This window comes from Felis catus, chromosome E3 (genome assembly GCF_018350175.1).
Source record: "Felis catus isolate Fca126 chromosome E3, F.catus_Fca126_mat1.0, whole genome shotgun sequence".
NCBI classification, from domain to species: Eukaryota; Metazoa; Chordata; class Mammalia; order Carnivora; family Felidae; genus Felis; species Felis catus.
This window is the reverse complement of record NC_058383.1, coordinates 32,465,382-32,483,598: the sequence shown is the minus strand read 5'-3', so window position 1 is coordinate 32,483,598 and position 18,217 is coordinate 32,465,382. Positions and strand designations below refer to the sequence as shown.

The 18,217-nt window shown below is 53.0% G+C and overlaps 1 protein-coding gene and 1 long non-coding RNA gene across 3 annotated transcripts in view; one reads left to right on the top strand and one right to left on the bottom strand.

The window, feature by feature from the left end:
* Positions 1–1,700: 1,700 nt before the first annotated feature.
* EMP2 (epithelial membrane protein 2) overlaps positions 1,701–18,217 on the bottom strand; it is a 33,317-nt gene continuing 16,800 nt past the window's right edge. For both annotated transcript variants that reach the window (XM_023246206.2, XM_045047401.1), the window contains exons 2-5: positions 11,329–11,467; positions 8,870–8,960; positions 6,641–6,787; positions 1,701–4,678 (exon numbers count right to left, since the gene is read on the bottom strand). In XM_023246206.2, coding sequence (XP_023101974.1) covers positions 4,491–4,678; positions 6,641–6,787; positions 8,870–8,960; positions 11,329–11,406 — 504 coding nt within the window. In that variant the 5' untranslated portion in view covers positions 11,407–11,467 and the 3' untranslated portion in view covers positions 1,701–4,490. The remainder of the gene's footprint in view (positions 4,679–6,640; positions 6,788–8,869; positions 8,961–11,328; positions 11,468–18,217) is intronic.
* LOC109495292 lies at positions 13,672–17,410 on the top strand. Its single transcript, XR_002150630.3, has 3 exons — positions 13,672–14,155; positions 14,835–14,971; positions 17,115–17,410. It is a non-coding gene; the product is annotated as an uncharacterized LOC109495292 (long non-coding RNA).

The following is an 18,217-nucleotide window of genomic DNA, read 5'->3' as shown; positions in this document are numbered from 1 at the left end:
AGCAGAATACACATTCTTCTGAAGCACACATGAGCATTCTCCAGGATAAATCGTGGGAGGCCACAGATATTTGGTGAATGAATGAATGACAAGCTTTCTTCCAAATGGAAGAAATACGTAAAACTGAGTTCTCTGGGGTGACCACCGGCTACCTGCCACACGGACCAAAAACCAAACAAAACCAACAAACAAAAACCCTAGACGCACAAAGAATACAGATAGAAACCCCTGGAGGTTTTAGTTTGCAACGCCCGTGTCGAGACAAGGGGATGTAGATTCCCCAGATAGATTGTTACTACTACTTTTGGCATTCCTTAGGTAAAAATTCAAGATCTCTCTCTCTTCATCTATCATCTGTCTCTTTATCTGCCTGTCAATCTATCCGTCTACCATCTTCCCATCTGTGTTTTGATATACCCTACCTACCCATCTACTTATCTACCAAGGTATCTATACTTTCTTTCTTTCTTTCTGGCTGACCTTTCATTTTTTAGCAGAGTATGCTCAAAAAATCTTTCATTATAATCCAGCCCTTTAACTTTTTTTTTAATGTTTATTTTGAGAGAGAGAGAGAGACAGAACACAAATCGGGGAGGGGCAGAAAGAGAGGGAGAGTCACAGAATCCGAAGCAGGCTCCAGGCTCTGAGCTGTCGGCACAGAGCCCGACACGGGCTCGAACTCACAAACCATGAGATCATGACCTGAGCCAAAGTCCGACGCTTAACTGACTGAGCCACCCAGGCGCCCCTTGACCAAACCCTTTAAAGCAGAAGCATTTATTAAGCAAACTGGAGAACAGGACTGGCTACATAATTTTCAGGGACCGTTGCAAACAGAAATAGTGGGGCTGTTTGCTCAAATATCATTATGAATTTTAAGGTGGCATTAGCGAGCGGATCGCTAACCAAGTGTGGGGCCTTCCAGCACGGGGTCCCAGAAGAAGCATGTTATTCTTCTGGGAAACAGATTCCATTGCAGGCAAAGGGGGGGGGGGGGGGTGGAAACTGTCCTGTGGCGAACTGTCAGATATCAATGGCTCGCTGTAAACACTGCCCAGGATTATCTTGCCGGGAAATGAAATGGCGCCCCCGCCACTCAAAATGGCAGCCTTCTCCGCTAGATGGTTGGCACGGTTGGGAACATTCGAGTCTGTGGTTCTGGGCAGTTTGCTTCCAAACTTTGTCATGCACAGTTTCAGATTATATAAAATATAGGAAATAGACTACTTTAAAGACGCATTAAGTAGAAAGGATCTAACTACCTTAAAGTCCCATTTTGTCCCCAAGCCAAGATTCAAATTCAGCCCCTAAGCCTTTCCGTAACACTGCCCCCCAAAACCACTGTCCCTCAATACACAGAACTGTCTAACCTACTGTATAGTAAGTAGCCTTTCAACTATTAGCAAGTCAATCTCTCGTCCAGGCACACTTTAGAGGAAGCCACGACTCCTATTTCCAGGTACTGTGCTGAGTGCGTCTACGTAGAGGCTCGGGGGCAGGTCTTCCTTAGCGGCAAGTACAGAGCATCCTAGGATTTGAGCCCTGTTGAAGAACGAATGTACCCAGGCACACAACTACAGCAGAGAGTATGTGGGGGGTGGCGTCGGGGGGGGGGGGGGGGGAAGGCCCCCAACTTTCCTGCGTTCATCGACGAACACATACATCTACTCCGACCAACAAATCAATCCTCCAAACTCATCTGAACAGAGACCCAAAGGAATTTTAATGCAAATAACAAAACAAGTTAATCTGTCTCCATCCACAGCCCCTCCACGAAAGAATTACAGTACTTTATAAAAATGTCCTAAAATGCGCAAACTACACTCCCTTCAAATGCAGTTGTTACGAGTCATGGGTTTGGTCCTAGTCGTTGCTTCCTGGATGTCTCAGCTAAGTTTCTTCATTGGGGTTGTCCTTGAATAGCTGACCCTAAGCGCCGAGTGAGGGCTGGTTCTGTCTAGGGCAAAGAAGGTTGGGCATCTTCTTCCTCCTGCTGCCACCTTACTTTCCCGATGCACGTCACACATCCCACCACGCGGGGGAGGAAGCACCTCTCATGTTTCACAAAACCGGAGCGTCACAGATGGATGTGGACACCAAACGTGCTCCACAGGAGGGGTGACCAGCCAGGAAAATCCACGGGGTCGTTTCAGACACTCATGTACCCCTCCAATTTGGGGAGGGAAATTCGCACCCTGCCTGGGGAGCCGGCTTTCCAGATTTGGGGCTCTAAGACTTTTGTTTGTTTCCACTGTGGCAGCTAGAAAATTCTAGAAAAGCCCCCTGGGTAGAAAGCCCCGGGGCACGCAGACCCACCTTCCTCCTTGAGGCTCACGTAGCATCTTGCAAACCCCGGGAGGTATGGCCCACACTCTTACAATGGGTTTTCCACGGAAGCAAGAGGTGACAGTTTTTCCCCGTGTCTGTCCCTTTGTCGCTGTGCTGGTGGCCTCTCCACGAGGAGGGAGTTCCTACCTCAAATGAATTTGCTCGCCCTGTGTTTTGAGAGCCCCACACAGTGCCCGGCACACAGTAAGCATTTAATGCGCTGTTGAAAATGGACGAAGAAACGAGCGAGTGGGTGGAGAGAAAAGCCCATCCTGCACTGGCATCCGTGGTGGCCCTAAGACCGCGCCTGGGCATCTTCCCAGCTCCACGGGAACCAGGCGATGACAAGTCATCGCTCCACTTAGCAGAAGGTCAAAGTGCCAGCACGGAGACACGGCAGATGGGTCCCACGCGGGGCCCCAGGCACATGTCCCCGGCGGCAGGCCCAAAATCCAAGAGGGTACAGACCGTGAGGGGCGAAGAACTTCTTACGGGAGGCACTTCCCGGGGTCACCTGCCACTCACCGTGCTTTCACCCCGAAGACAAACTCCCCACGGCCCTATTCTGCAGGAGAGCCTCAAAAGCACCTGGCGGGCTCGTCCCCCGGACCCTGCCAAGGCACGTTCCCCAGGCGGCACGTGCACACCGATGTTCGGGAGCCACGGCGATCCGGAAGCCTGTCACGGCTGCCTTTGCGGGCGGGACCCTGGGACCCTCCACAAAAGTGTCCTTGGGGTGTCATGAGACACCACCGCCCGACAAAGGCACTCTGTGTCGCAGACCAGAGTGATATTTCTGCCGGTCTAAGTGCCTCCAGGAGCATTTGAAAATAGGCAGGCATACAGCAGGCTCCCCCCTACCCAAGGGCCTCTCTCTCTTGAACCTGGGTTGTGTTCTCTGCGGCCTTCGTCATAGTTCGTGATTAGTTTTCCTAAGTAGTTTTTAATCTGCCTCTTCCAGCGGACGCTGAGCCCCTGAGAAGACTGTCCCCACTCGGCGGGCCCTGGGCCTGACATGTACCAAGCATTCCATGATTTATGCTGCTGAATGAACGAACGGCGGGTGGGCCCGCTGAGGCTCTAGAAATGGGGGTTAGCGGAGGCCGGCCCGCCTCGGAAGGCGGGACAGGCTTTCCTACTTACAGGAGGAAGAAGGCAGCACCTCTAGGCCATCGGGCTGTCTGGACACTGGCTTGGGCACAGTTGGGACGATGACCCACATGTGAGCTGCTGTGGAAGAGACAAGAGCTAACGGAGGCCGGTGGCGGCCAGCACCTCACCACAAGATCTTTACGTCTCGTGACGAGGCAGCTGTGCTCACCCGGCCCTGGGGCTGTGGTCCTCGGCTTCAACGCGAGGAGCCTGTTAGGAATGCAGGTTGCCAGGCCCCGTCCCTGAAGACACTGATTCTGTAGGTCCGGGGAGGGGCCCCGGCAGTCTGCACCTTACTAGGTTGCCGGGTGTCACACGCTGAGATTCTCTGCCTTAGGGTGAGCCTCAGCCCGACCCCCCTTAAAGTTCACCTTCCCTAAGGCAAGCACCTAACATCATCAGCAAACATGGGTGGAACTTTCTGGACCCAGCCCCTCACAGGACCATTGGGCTCTGGTCTGGATAGAGACAGAACAGCAGGGGATACACATCTGTTTCTCACATAGAACTTGGCTAAACATCTGAGGAGACTCGATCCCTTACCCGGACCCCCCTCACCCCACCTCCAACACCAGCACAGACAGAATGGGGAGGGGAGGCCGAGGGGAGGGGGGTGCTCGGCGAGGCTCCAGCCTGGGGGGGGGGAGGACGTCCCCCGAGACCTGGCGTTCTTGGTCTCTCGTCACATCACATCACAGCACATCGCCACGGTCTAGAAACATCCCACTGAACATGTTTGGATTTGAGCATGGCTGGATTTTTGGCTTTGTCGTCTCGCGACTTTTGGACGGGCAGGAGTTCTGGGTTCTAGCCTTCATCGTCTATTCTTTCTCTGATCTCAAGAATGCAAAAACTCTTCTCTCTCTCTCTCTCTTTTTTTTTTTTGGCTTTTAAAGGAAACGATATGTCTGCTAGAAAAACCACACGCACACACACAATTGATTATATACAAAACGGTTATCTGAATGTGGATTCTGTACTGCAGTAAACGCCACGTAGCTCTGGGTGTCCTATTTGCGCTTCCTCAATATCAGGTACATGAGGCCGCTGATGAAGGTGAAGGCAAAGGCCACCCACGCCAGGATGAAGGAGTAGCCATATCTGCCGTCCGCGGTCAGCGAATACAGTTGCGCGTTGTTCTTGTGGATGTCTTCACGCCGGTCGGTATAAATGGAAGCTGCTATCATAACGCACAGGCCTGTCCAAAGAAAGCAAATAAACAGATCACGGACCACTGACACGGCGTGCACCAGCCCCCCGCGGGGACCGCGGCTGGAGAAGAAGACGCACGTAAGCTTCGATGACTGGGGAGTAGTTACTTTTGGTCTTTTGGAAAGATCACAGCTAATGTTTTGTGACAGAATATTGCCGCCTACCCCGTGAACGCTTGACTTCGCACTTGTTGCTAGCCGGACCTGATTTTGTTCGGGTGGCTGTCAGCACGGCCCGGAGGGTGAGTCAGAACCGGTGTAAGCCAGGTGTCAGCCAGACAGCGAAGAGTTTAGGGTTCGTATGCCACTTACGATCTCTGTCGCAACTACTCAGCTTGGCCGCCGGAGCGTGGACGCAGCCACGCTGTGCAAGCGAGTGGCCGGGGCTATGTTCCAGTAGAATGTTATTTAAAAAAAATTTTTTTTAACATTTATTTATTTTTGAGACAGGGAGAGACAGAGCATGAACGGGGGAGGGTCAGAGACAGAGGGAGACACAGAATCCGAAACAGGCTCCAGGCTGTCAGCACAGAGCCCGACGCGGGGCTGGAACTCACGGACCGCGAGATCGTGACCTGAGCCGAAGTCGGCCGCTCAACCGACTGAGCCACCCAGGCGCCCCTAGAATGTTATTTATAAAAAAAGGCAGCGAGGGGCGCCTGGGTGGCTCAGTCGGTTGGGCGGCCGACTTCGGCTCAGGTCACGATCTCGCGGTCCGTGAGTTCCAGCCCCGCGTGGGGCTCTGTGCTGACAGCTCGGAGCCTGGGGTCTGTTTCAGATTCTGGGTCTCCCTCTCTCTCTGCCTCTCCCCCTGCTCACACACTCTCTCTTTCTCTCTCAAAAATGAATGAGCATTTAAAAAAAGATTAAAAAAGGGGCGCCTGGGTGGCACAGTCGGTTAAGCGTCCGACTTCAGCCAGGTCACGATCTCGCGGTCCGTGAGTTCGAGCCCTGCGTCGGGCTCTGGGCTGATGGCTCAGAGCCTGGAGCCTGTTTCCGATTCTGTGTCTCCCTCTCTCTCTGCCCCTTCCCCGTTCATGCTCTGTCTCTCTCTGTCCCAAAAATAAATAAACGTTGAAAAAAAATTTTTTTTAAATAAATAAATAAATAAATAAAGATTAAAAAAGAAAAAAACAGGCAGTGAGCCAGATTTGGCCCGTGGACCACCGTTTGCCAACCATCTCCCCCTCCCCTCCCCCACCCAGCAGTCCTATTCCTGTTTACTTGCTATACTTTATGGATCCATATGTGCCCCAGTTCTGGCCGCAGAAAAAGCCTTCAGTGAAAAATAGTACTCCCTGCAAAGAGACAGATAGGGAGGAGAACGCGTCTTCTGTTGCTGTACTTTCCCCTGTTACTGCTTTAGATACTGTGAGGTTAGGATGAATGTCTGGAGCTGCAGCAGCCTTTTGGGGGCCATGAGGAAGTCATCACTGACACTCTGAAGATGAAAAGCATCAAAGAACCGAGTGGAAGCTCTTGATGCTGCTGAGCTGCCAGGCCAACAATGGCTCCTTCCACCTTCAAGCTCTTTGTCATATAAAAAAAGTAAAGGTCTTTGTGGCTGAAGCCCTTGTTTATTGCATTTCTCTCTTACTTGAAGCCAAAAGCCATCCTGACCGAATCATCAGCACACACAGACATTAGTGGCATCTTCCCTGGGGGAACCTTTGCCTCTCCCCTCAGTATCAAGACAGCACGTTCTAGATGCCAACTCCTACTTATCCTACAGATCCCAACTCAGACTTCATGTCCTGGGGACGCCTGCCCTGACCCTCCAACTAAATCCCAGACTCTGACGTATAGAAGTTTCCGCCGCAGCGTGGCGGCTGGCTTCTCCTCTCTAAGACCTCACCTGCCGCCGCTCCTCGCTCCTAGTCGTGGTGTAGTAGGGAGGGGAGCTCCCGGGAGGGGAGCACTTATTCCAGGAAGCCCGTCGCTCTACTTACATGACATGAGCTGGATGATGGAGGTTAACACGAACCTCTCTCCCTGCTTGAGGCGAAAGAGCTGGAGCACGAAGATCAGGAAGGCGATGCAGCAGAGAATGGTGGACAGGATCATGGTGGCCTGGACCGCCTGCACCGTGGAATAATCTGCGGGGAGGGGGCGAGAGAGCGTGACCGAGGACCGCAGACCCCCGGGGCCACAGTGACATTGACAGCTCCCGAGTGAGGACGACAGGAGGTAAACGGACATTTGCACACTACGAGCACAAGAGCGGCCAGGTGTCCTCCCGGCATCCCCTCCCCCTCAGTGTCTATCTGTGCACTGGACCACATGATCCCCGACGTCCTTATCTGGAAAACGGAGCAAGAACCACCTGTTGTGTTTTTCCTCTTGGTCTGGGTATTGCCCCGAAATGCACGCCTCGTGGTTGGGGAATTTGTTTTTTAAGTACAAACCCTCAGGTTCCAACCTGGCAGGTTCTGGTTCGAGAGGTCAGGATGCACGGGCCAGGATTACAGGCCTCCAGAGGGATTCTTGGGGACGTGGGGCTCACGGGCCCAAGGGACCTTCAGAAAGTGCTCTGAGAACTGACTACTGAATACCCCCTAACTATAAGGGAATCAGCCTTATGACCGCTACTTAGGAGAAGAGAAAGGGAGGGTTCTCGGATCAGCCTTGGAGAGCCAGGCTCGGCAGAAGGAAGTCCCAGCAGAGAGAAGAGCTGGGCTTGGATGGAGGGCATCGCACGGAAGGACACAGCGGAAGCTGCACACTGCCAGTGTAGGCAAGGGGTCAAGGGCACAGGCTGGAGCCACCTGCGTGGTTCCCAGCTTCCCCCCAGCCCCCGCCTTCAGGCAGGGCAAGCAGAAGGAATCCATCCATGTAAGGATTTTAGGGGGAGTCCCGCCTAAGGGCCGAACGTCATCACCAGGATGCAGCTAACACGGGTGAGGGGACGGTGGCCAAAGTTGCACGGGATAACCTAACGACAAACCTTCTTCTTTTTCCCCAATTTTGCCTGAAACTGACTGGAGGAAAGCATAATTTGTAAGTACTTTTTTTTTTTTTTTTTAAGTTTATTTCCTTCGAGAGAAAGAACAAGTCAGGGAAGGGCAGAGAGAGAAGGAGACAGAGGAACCCAAGCAGGCTCCATGCCGACGGCAAAGAGCCCATGGCCGGGCTTGAACCCATAAACTGTGAGATCAGGGCCTGAGCTGAAGTCGGATGCTTAACTGACGGAGCCACCTGGGCGCCCCAACTTGGAAGTATCTAATGAAATGCTTAGAGCAGTGGCTCACGGTCCCTCCTGGCTGTACATGAGGAGTGCCATCCATAGAGCACCCGGGCCCTCACCCCATTCCTTGCAGTGACGAAAGAAGCCCGCCCCCCGCCCCCCGCCCCCGAATACACACTGTACAACTCCATTTGTATCAAGTCCCAACAGGCAGAGGGAACTCTAGTGACACAAGTCAGAACTGGTTGCCCTCGGGACGGGGCTGGCGGGAAACGAGTGGAAAGGGGCCCAAGGGAACTTTCTAGGGTGATGGGAAAGTTCTCTCTCTTGCACGGGCGTATACAGCATTGGGAAAACTCTTTGAACTGAGCCCTTAAGAAGTATGCAGTTTCTGATTCGTAAATTACAGCTCCATGAAGCATAAAAATCCAGGGGGCACCTGGGTGGCTCAGTTGGTTGAGCGTCTGACTTGGGCTCAGGTCACGATCTCACGGTTCGGGGTGAACCAGGGACGGTGCAATTTGGGGCTGCTGTGGGCTGACTATGCCTCCTCCAAACTCCTCTATTGAAATCCTAACCCCCGAGGGGATGGTGTTCGGACGTGGGACCTCTAGGAGGGAATCGGGCCGTGAGGGCGGAGCCCTCGTGAGCAGGATGCCCTCCTGAAGACACCCGGCAGCTTGCTGGGCTCTGGGCTCTCTGCTCTCCGCCTTGTGAGGACAGGGGAGAAGGTGGCTGTGCCCAAACCGGGAAAAGTGGCCTGACACCTCGTGAGAAACAGAAGCTCTGATGGGCCAAGAACCGGGGCGGGGAGGGGGGGCGGCTTAGCTGGTTTCTGCACACCCCTCCTGTCTCCGGCCTGCACGGAGCACTGGGCCAGCCCCTTCCAAGTACCCCGAGAGCGCAGGAGAGGGTATGAAAGCAGCGAACAGGGGAGCCCTCCGCCTGAGCGTTCCTTTCTCGCTCGGTGTTTCTGTATCGGCTTCGCACTCACCCTTATAGCTGGCATCGATTTCTGTACAATTTGTGTTGTTGACGCACACTCTCCAGACGTCTGCAAAAAACTCTTCTCCTACCCACCAGGCCTGGAACACAAAGCAGAAACACAGGGGAGGGCGGTCGGTTAATCACGAAAGCAATGACTTCTACCCAGATGCGAGGCACAGCGGGAAGTAAATATTCGGGACGGGACCAGCGCTTCTCAGTCTGCAGGGTGCATGTGGGGCCCCTGGGAATCGGGTTAAAATGCAGATTCTGGGGGCGCCTGAGTGGCTCAGTGGGTTGAGCGTCCGACTTCGGCTCAGGTCATGATCTCACGGTTCGTGGGTTCCAGCCCCACGTCGGGCTCCGTGCTGACAGCTCAGAGCCTGGAGCCTGCTTCGGATTTTGGGTCTCCCTCTCTCTGTGTCCCTCCTGTGCTCACGCTCTGTCTTTCTCTCGAAACAATAAGTAAAGGTTTAAAAAAAAAAATCAGAAAACTACAGATTCTGATTTGAGAGGTCTGGGGTGGGGCTGGGATTCTGCACGTCCGACAGGCTCCCAAGCGAGGTCCGTGCTGTTGGGCTGCTTTTCAGCAGGGAATGAGGCTCATCTGGCAATAACAAGAGCTCACAGTGGCAGATCCACACGAACTATAGGGGCGACGTCAGGGGGCAGCCAGAAAGGCTGAAATCCAGGGGCAAAGGCTGTTGTGGAGGAGACCAGCAGGCCGAATTCTGCTTTCGGCCCAAATGCTCTCTTCCTCTCTGTGCCTTCTACAGCTCCCCGCCCCCACTGGGCCCTTCTTCTGTCTTCTATCCATCCAAAGACTGGAATCCCCCCTCTCCTGTCTGTCCAGTCATCAAACATTCACCGAGCTCCCGTGTGCCAGCTACATGCCAACAGTAATTCCTAACTCATAATGAACACCGTGACTTACCAATTGGCCAAAAAAAGCCTGTCCGTGTCTTCTTGGTAAGTGCCAGGGCACTACAAATACCCACGGTGCCCCCAAAGGACTAGCTGGTGCTGTGGCTGAGGGCTCTTCTGCCCTTCAGGTCTGTCTATCCCTCTCATGACGTCTGCGACCCTTTCGGGATCTCAAAGGGGAAGTTGCAAAGCACAGAGAAAGGGGATTCTAAAAGAACACTCACTGCCATTTATGTCACAGAGGCCCGAACCCTTTAAGCCACAGCATCACTGTGATCTCTGCCCTGGCCCCGCAGAGCAACTCCTCGAGACCCTTCTGGAACCCAGACTGATCACTGCAATCACCTCCCTTCCAGGATCCAGGGTCAGGAAGGGCTCCAATCCCAGTCCCGCCACTGACTGCAGGTGAGCTGAGCACAGGTGTCCAACTGCCCGGAGGCCCAGCTCCCTCATCATAAAACCGTGTCAGAAGAGGACCCGTCTCGTAGGCTTGAGGTGAGGACCAAATGGGTGGGTGCATGTATAAGGGCCTAGCGCAGGACCCGGCCAGGGTGAGCGCTAAGGGGCAGGCGGTGTGATAATCTATGTTCCCATATGATGATCAATCAACAGGAGTCCTCGATGTCGGCAGCATCGGTGGCCACGCGCAAGGCGCACCCGTGGCTTGCTGAGCTGTGTTTCTGACTCTAAATGCTTCCGAGTTTGAAACGATCAGGATTGAAGCCAGGCCCGTGGGGCTAAGTGCAGGCCAGGAGGACCTCTGGTACCAAGCTTCATTTCCTGCTAGGAGACCTATTAGTCTTTACCGATGGGTTGTTTCTCAAATGCATCCCTGCTATACGGCCGCAGGCTGGATATGAAAGTAAGAGTTCAATGTTTCCGGGAGCAGGGGCAGCAGGAAAGTTCCAAGCGTGAGCTCTGCCAGGGAAGGCATGACTGGGGGGGGGGGGGGGGGGTGGGTGTCTAGCAACAGGGTTCCTGACTTGTAAGGTGTTAAAGGCAGGAGGGGCAGAAATCACCTGGGATGGGTCACCTGGGGGATCTAGGGCAGTGGGCCTCCACTGAGGGTGGTTTTGCCCGCCTGGGGACATTTGGCAATGTCTGAGGACGTTTTTGGTTGTCACAAAATGGCATCTAGTGGGTGGAGACCAAAGATACTGCTAAGTATCCTACATGACACAGGACGGCCCCACAGCAAAGAATGGTCCGGCCCCGGGATGGCACAGTGTGGAGGTTAAGAAATTTACCCAGAGGAGGGATGAATTCAAGTGAATTCAAGGAAAGAGCTTCCTACACCCAAGGCATCACACCAGGCATGTGGGGGATCAGGGACAAGAAGATCCAGGCGCCTGTGCATCCAGACCTAACCATGAGACGCTCTGAACCTCCACACTTGGCCGAGTCCCGAGGCCTGAGCTGAGAGGGGCATGTCTCACGGGGGAGGACAAGCCCGTATCCTAATCGCCTTGGGCAAGTTCTCAATCCTGCTTCTACAGACTGCAGGATCCGGGGGCTCTGGGACGGTCGGAAAGAAAGGGAACTTACATTGTCAATGGTGGCGATGAACAGCAACGCTGCAGAGGTGATGTGGAAGACGATGATGAAAGCCAGGAGCACCAACATTTTCACAGGGCACGGTGGGGCGAGGGGTTGCGTTTAAAGTCCAGAGAAAGAGAGAGAGATGCTAAAGGGGGCGAGAGAAAGAGAAATACACGTGTCAATGGCAGAGCAAAATTAAGCAAAATATAGGCAGTTTTTAGTGGGGGTTTTAGCAAATCAAAAACAGCTCTTCTCAGGGTGCCTGGCTGGCTCACTAGGTTAAGTGTCTGCCTTCGGCTCAGGTCGTGATCTCGCGGTTTGTGAGTTTGAGCCCTGCGTCGGGCTCTGTGCTGACAGCTCAGAGCCCAGAGCCTGCTTCGGATTCTGTGTCCCCCTCTCTCTCCGCCCCTCCCCTGCCTGTGCTCGCTCTCTCTCTCAAAAATAAATAAACATTAAAAAGTTAAAAAAAAAAAAAACAAACCCCAGCTCTTCTCTCATCTTTCCTTCCCTGTATAGACCTAAGTCTGGCATGAGGAGCTGCTCCGTGTTGCATCCAAATGCCCAAATATCCCTTGTGGAAGTCGGGTGAGGACCGATTAAAATCGCTAATTCAGAAAAGCGCGCACCTCTTCAAAGCAGCACACTATGGGCGCCGGGGCAGGAACGAGTGGCTCTATGTATGCCAAAATGCTGTTCCCTGATCCCCCACCCACCAGGCAATGGTGGCAATGCCCTGGGAGGCTCACAGCTCCCAGGAAGCTGGAGGTCTGAGTATTCATGATCACAGCAATGGTGCTTAGCAGAGCCAAAGTGATCCCAACGCGAACATATTTCCTAACGATCTGACCATTTATAAAATTAATCCCCACTCAAACACCCCTCCTCTTAACATCCATCCCTATGTGAACATCTAACCACAAAATGGAAACACGGTGGATGGTAGACAGCTGCGACGGATTCATTTTCCTCTGGGCCTGACAGGACTACATTTCCCAGCCTCCTTTGCAGTTAGGTTGGAGCCTTGTGACTAACTCTGGCCAATGGGCTGTAAGCAACCCTGGTGCGCATTTCCGGGCTGAAGAGGAGGTGTGCGTCCTCCCACATCCCTCCCCCATGAAGTGGCCGGGATGGTGCAGCCACCACTCATTGAAGCCTCACGCTCTGGACAGATACTGTGATTGACAAAGAAGCCTTTGGATGTTAAACCACTGAGATCTCAGGCTAAACTTTTTACTCTGGCTGGACAGTCTGCATACTCCGCCATAGGAAGCGACAGCAAAGTGAAATTGGAACTCTTGCCGAAGAGCTAGGGTTGTAGCAAGTGGATAACAGTGATACTGGAGAGCTGCTCAAAAGCACCAAAGGCATTCGTCCCCGGGGGCTTGTCTTTTCTGACCATGCTCTCTCACTCACGGGACTCATCATTCCCTCATGGGGGGCAGAGGCTCGTGGGCTCACACGGGGGGACTCCCCAAGACCTAGGACTCCCTAACAATGAGCCAGGAGCCCCGGCTCCAGAGTTCGGCCTGTGCGGTCCCAACGGCGATTCTGCTCATCATCGCTCGGGAAGAATCCGTGAACCAGCTCAGAAATTCTTCCAATTCTTGTTAAAAGGACAAATACTCCTTTGTTTACGCCTGCATCATTTTTAGCCGCCATCGTAGGCTGCCTCCAAACAGATGTGTTTCTGACCCTTCCCAGAAAGCCAACCTAATCAGGCAGGGCCATAAATGCCAGGGGATAATGGACTTAATATATTATCCAGTTCAGATGACACAAAAGCATATGGACACATAACTAAAACTTTCCAGAAGAGGGGAGAAAGGCTCTAACTCTGGTTTCTCCGAAGTGTGGAATTCAAATGCTATAGGGCATGGTTTGGGTTGATACGTTGATTGATAGGGCATTAAATAACACTGAACCACGAAGTAAGAAAGTCCCCACTCCAATCCTTCTGAGTCCACCAAGGAAAAAGACCCAGTTCCGTGTTAGCCTGTCTCAAACACTTGCCATTTTTTTTTTTTACAAAAAGAATAAGCAGAACTTTGGGTAGGTCATAGAGTGTAGCCAGAATTTAAGAATTTAAAAGGTTCTTTTCATGAGTAACACTACTTACAGTAGTAATATGAAATATCCTTTTAAAACAAATTTGAAGTTTTTTAAAAAAAGTTTATTTTGAGAGACAGGGAGAGAGAGAGAGAGAGAGAGAGAGAGAGAGAGAGAGAGAGAGAGAGACAAGCAGAGAGGGAGAGAGAGAGAACCTCAAGCAGGCTCCGCACCATCAGCATGGAGCCTGAGGCAGGGTTTTATCCCATGGGCTGTGAGATGGTGACCTGAGCCCATCCCCAGAGTCAGAAGCTTAACTGACTGAGCCACCCAGGCGCCCCAAAACAAATCTGAAGTTTCAAAAGTGAATCATTCAAGAAAAATATGATGTAAATAAAAGGACGGGAGGTCTTCAGTGTTAGCAAAAAGACTGAGGGTGGTTCTAGAACGCCTAATGTCTGGAAGGCACTGCTTTAACACTTGGGAGTGAGTTCGGTTGGAATTCCAGACATTATGAAGGAGCTCCCGCAGAGAAGACGCTAAGTTTTTACAAAATGTCTTGAGTCCAGTGTAAGACAAAGATCTAGGGGCAAACAAGGGTGGCTACAGATTGGTTTGAACTGTTAGGTGTCCAGGAAAATTCGGGAATAGAGAAGTAAATGCAACCTACTTAGTGCTCCCCCACGATGATGTCTGGATCTCCCATAAAAGCAAAATGGGACAAAAAGAACTTGTGGACCTGACGCACGGCAAGTGACCTCACCACAGGCTTTGGAAGAAACCATTTGTAAGTAGGAGAGATCCCAGAAACCTTTAAAGAAGGGCCCTTCACTCCTGCACCTTTACGTCAAGGGTCCCTTTACCACTATCTCTGAGGCCAGGCTCCTACTTCCTCTCCTTCAGGGAACCCCTCTTCCCATTTTCCTCTGCGTCCTTCCAGAAATAGTTATGTGGGAACACTTATTCCACACTCTTCCGGTTTCCGTGTGGAGGGAGTTGCACCTGGGTGACACTTCCGGCCTCCTGCTCCGCCCCTCACCCGCTCCTCCGCTCCTGATTGGAGGGGGCATCCAGCGCCCACCTTCCGGATTGGTGGAGCTCAGGGCGCGCTTTGCGGTGCTTTGCTCTTCCGCACACCTCCTCCCTACCCAGGGTAGCGGGGGTGTCTGCTCACCTCGAGCCCCACTTTCCCTTCACCGAGAGGCGAGCCGGGTGTGGAGTCGGGAGTCCATTCTCCAGCCTAGTTTCCCCACCACCACTAATCATTCTCTTGGGGCGCGCAGGATTCCACCTCGTCGTTGGCATGGCCGCCTGGTGTTGGGCTGTGTGGCTGAGGCCAGTCTGCTCAACTGGTTCCTTGCTGAGGGCCATTCAGGTCCTTTCCGGAGGTCCTGCTATTTCACACCGGACTGCCCAGGGATATCCTTACACTTATTTCCTTTTCTTTTTAATATTTTATTTTTAAGCGATCTCTACACCCTGCGTGGGGCTCGCACTCACAACCCTGAGATGCAGGGGTGCAGTCTCCACCAACTGAGCCAGCCGGGCGCCCCCTTACGCTGCTCTCCGCGGAGTCCTAGAAGTGGGGGTGCTGCGTCAAAGGGTACGTGCAGGTAGTGGATTTTACTGTTAATTTTTTTTGCTCAGTTGACCATACTGGACACTTACTGCTGTGCCATACTCCATCTTCAAAGTTGACCTACTGGACCCACAGCTGTGCAGAGTCCCGTGTGGGCGCAGAAGCCTCGATGCCACGTCTTTGACTTATTACCACCCTTAGTTCCCCGGGGAGTGTAATTCTGGCCAGCACAGACCAGCCTCTGGCATCCCCTGGGCCCTCCCTTCCCAGCGGTGCTTTCCTCGTGACACGCACCCATCTTTCACCCCAGCACGGGGTCTCCGTGCACCCTCTCTGGAGATACTGAAGGACAGACAAACCCCCCGGGGCTGGGGGCTGCATGAAGGCCAGCCCACCAAACCCAAGGTGGCACCGAATTTATCCTTGCCATTCACAGAGATTTATTTTCCCTCCAAAAAATGCCCTGCTGAATGCCGATGCCTCTTGCTTTCCCTATTCTTGCGGCCTTCAGTGCTCTAGCGGGCTGGCCTGGTCTCATTTTTCTGGAGGAGAGTTCCCTGGAGGACACCCTCCTTTCCGCCCTCAGCTGGCTCTCCCTCGCATTGTCTAGGTCTCAATTCCCACAGCCCATCCTCAGAGAAGCTCCCAGATCACCCGACGAGCACCTGTGCCCCCTCTGGTACTGTCTATCCTGTCCCCCCATTCATTTTCTTCCGAGGACTTTCACGGCCTCAGGGTACCTCATTTTGTTCACTTGTTTATTACCTATCTATCTATCTATCTATCTATCTATCTATCTATCTATTATCTATCTGTTCATGGCTGTGCCCAGTGCACGGAAAGCTATCTGCTATCGTTTGTAGTTCTAAAAATGCATAACTGTGAATGTTCTCAGAAAACTCAAAGCCCTGATTGCCCAGAGGCAGGAACCGAGACCAGGAACGGAGGCCATGGCTTGCTCCGATCCCACAGGGAAGCAGGAGCAAGGTCAGGTCTGGAGGGTGTCCTGGCCCCCACTCCAGGTGCCCTTGTGAGCTCAGTGGGAGACCCCTCGGAGGACGGGGGACAGGTTTCCAATGTCCACAAAGCATTTTCCAGTAGCCTCTGCCACGTGCCAGCATGGCTTTCACCAGGCAGGAGGGCAGGCCACGGCGTACTTCCCTTTGGCGGATTCTCCAGCCACTGATCGGGACGCTCCAAAAGGTGGGAGGCTGTACGGGTGAGCTTTTCAAGTCCCAGTCTAGAAATCAAAGTCTTAGCACTTGCAGAACTTCTAAAAAAAAATACGTTTTGATCTATATAATACAGGTGATGACAAGGAAAAAAAAAAACCACACAAAAGATAATAGGATCTGGGGCGCCTGGGTGGCGCAGTCGGTTAAGCGTCCGACTTCAGCCAGGTCACGATCTCGCGGTCCGTGAGTTCGAGCCCCGCGTCGGGCTCTGGGCTGATGGCTCGGAGCCTGGAGCCTGTTTCCGATTCTGTGTCTCCCTCTCTCTCTGCCCCTCCCCCGTTCATGCTCTGTCTCTCTCTGTCCCCAAAATAAATAAAAAAAACGTTGAAAAAAAAGATAATAGGATCAAAGGCGTGTGATGAAAAACCACAGCCTCTGCCCTGCCCTGCTCCTGGTCTCCGGAAGCAATCACTTTTAACCCCTTCAGCTGTGTTTTTCCCCAGGGTTCCATGTTTCCATATGCACTTCTATTTCCTGATTCACCTACTGTATTTGTTTTTTGGGATTTTTTAAAGATTTTAGTTTTTAAGTAATCTCTGCACCCAACCTGGGGGCTTGAACTCACCGGCCCCGAGATAAGAGTCTCGGGCTCCACGGACCGAGTCAAGCCAGGAGCCTCCCCGCCTGATTCATCTACTGTAAACATCGGCTTCCTGCCCAGAGGAGAGTCTCTTTACCACCGCGGCCCCCCACCTGCCCACTCTCTCCATCTCCATACAGTCTTGCCATACGCCAATCATCGACCTTGACCTTTTGACCACGTAGCTGTTGTCAACTACAGAGCCAAACAGTGTGCTTTGATTGCATTTTTTTTCCCTCGAAGAACCCTTCTTTTCCTTGGCGTTACTAGTCGCCTCTTCCACCCCTCGGGGGCTCTGTCTGTTGTCTTTAGTTCTCGCCAAATGTTTACCATTCCGAGTCTTCTATTGCAGAACACTGTTACAGTTACGAGCCCGTGGTGAGACGTCCCTCGTGGGGTATTCGACCCAGCCAGGCCCCCTCTCCCAGCCCCGGCCTCCTCTGCCCTCTGCCAGCTGCTGTTGCCACATGACAAGAAAGACGGGCATTCTTCAGGGAGAACTAGCGAACTTGCCCCTGACCGCGACAGCGCACAGGAATGCACGCGTGCCCCCAAGACAGGGAGGAGGTCCAGCAGGTCCCCGGGGAGAGGGTGCGCCGAGGGGTCACCCAAGTGATTCTTCATGATTAAAGGTCGAGCTGCAGTTTACGCGGCGTGTCTTGTGTCGGACCTTCATGTCAGCCCTGTGAAGCCGGCAGGGCAAGGTATCATTATCCCCACTTTACAGATGAAAGACTGAGGCTCACAAAGGCTGCAGGTGATTTGCCAAAGTTGGGCAGAGCTGGGACTCCAACCCCCTATTTTCCACCTTGGGCTCCAGGACATTTTCTGCTGCCCTCCTCCCCGCTCACGTGGTTAGGGCCTAATGGAAATCACACGGCAGCCTAGTTAACGTCAGGTGACAGGGCTCAGGAAGCATCAAGCCATCCTTGCATCCTTGACCTTTGGTGGGACTTCCTTCAATCTTTGCAGCAGGCGGGAGGGATCTGGGGAGGCAGCATGTCTCTGCACAGGCCCATTAGCTACGGCTGGGATAGGACGGGGCTTATGAGAGAGGGTCTGATTAAGAAATACGTTCTAGGGGCACCTGGGTGGCTCAGTCAGTTCAGCGTCTGACTCTTGATTTCAGCTCAGGTCACAAACCCAAGGTCATGGGATGGAGCCCCACCTTGGGCTCAGCACTGACAGTGTGGAGCCTGCTTGGGATTCTCTCTCCCTGTCTCTCTGCTCCTCCCCTGTGTGCTTGCTCTCTCTCTCTCTGTCTCAAAATAAATAAATAAAACTTAAAAAAAAAAAACCAGAAATACACTTTAGGGGCGCCTGGATGGCTCAGTTGGTTAAGCGTCCGACTTCGGCTCAGGTCATGATCTCGCCATTCCTCAGTTCCAGCCCTGTGTGGGGCTCTGTGCCGACAGCTTGGAGCCTGGAGCCTGCTTTGGATTCTAGGTCTCCGTC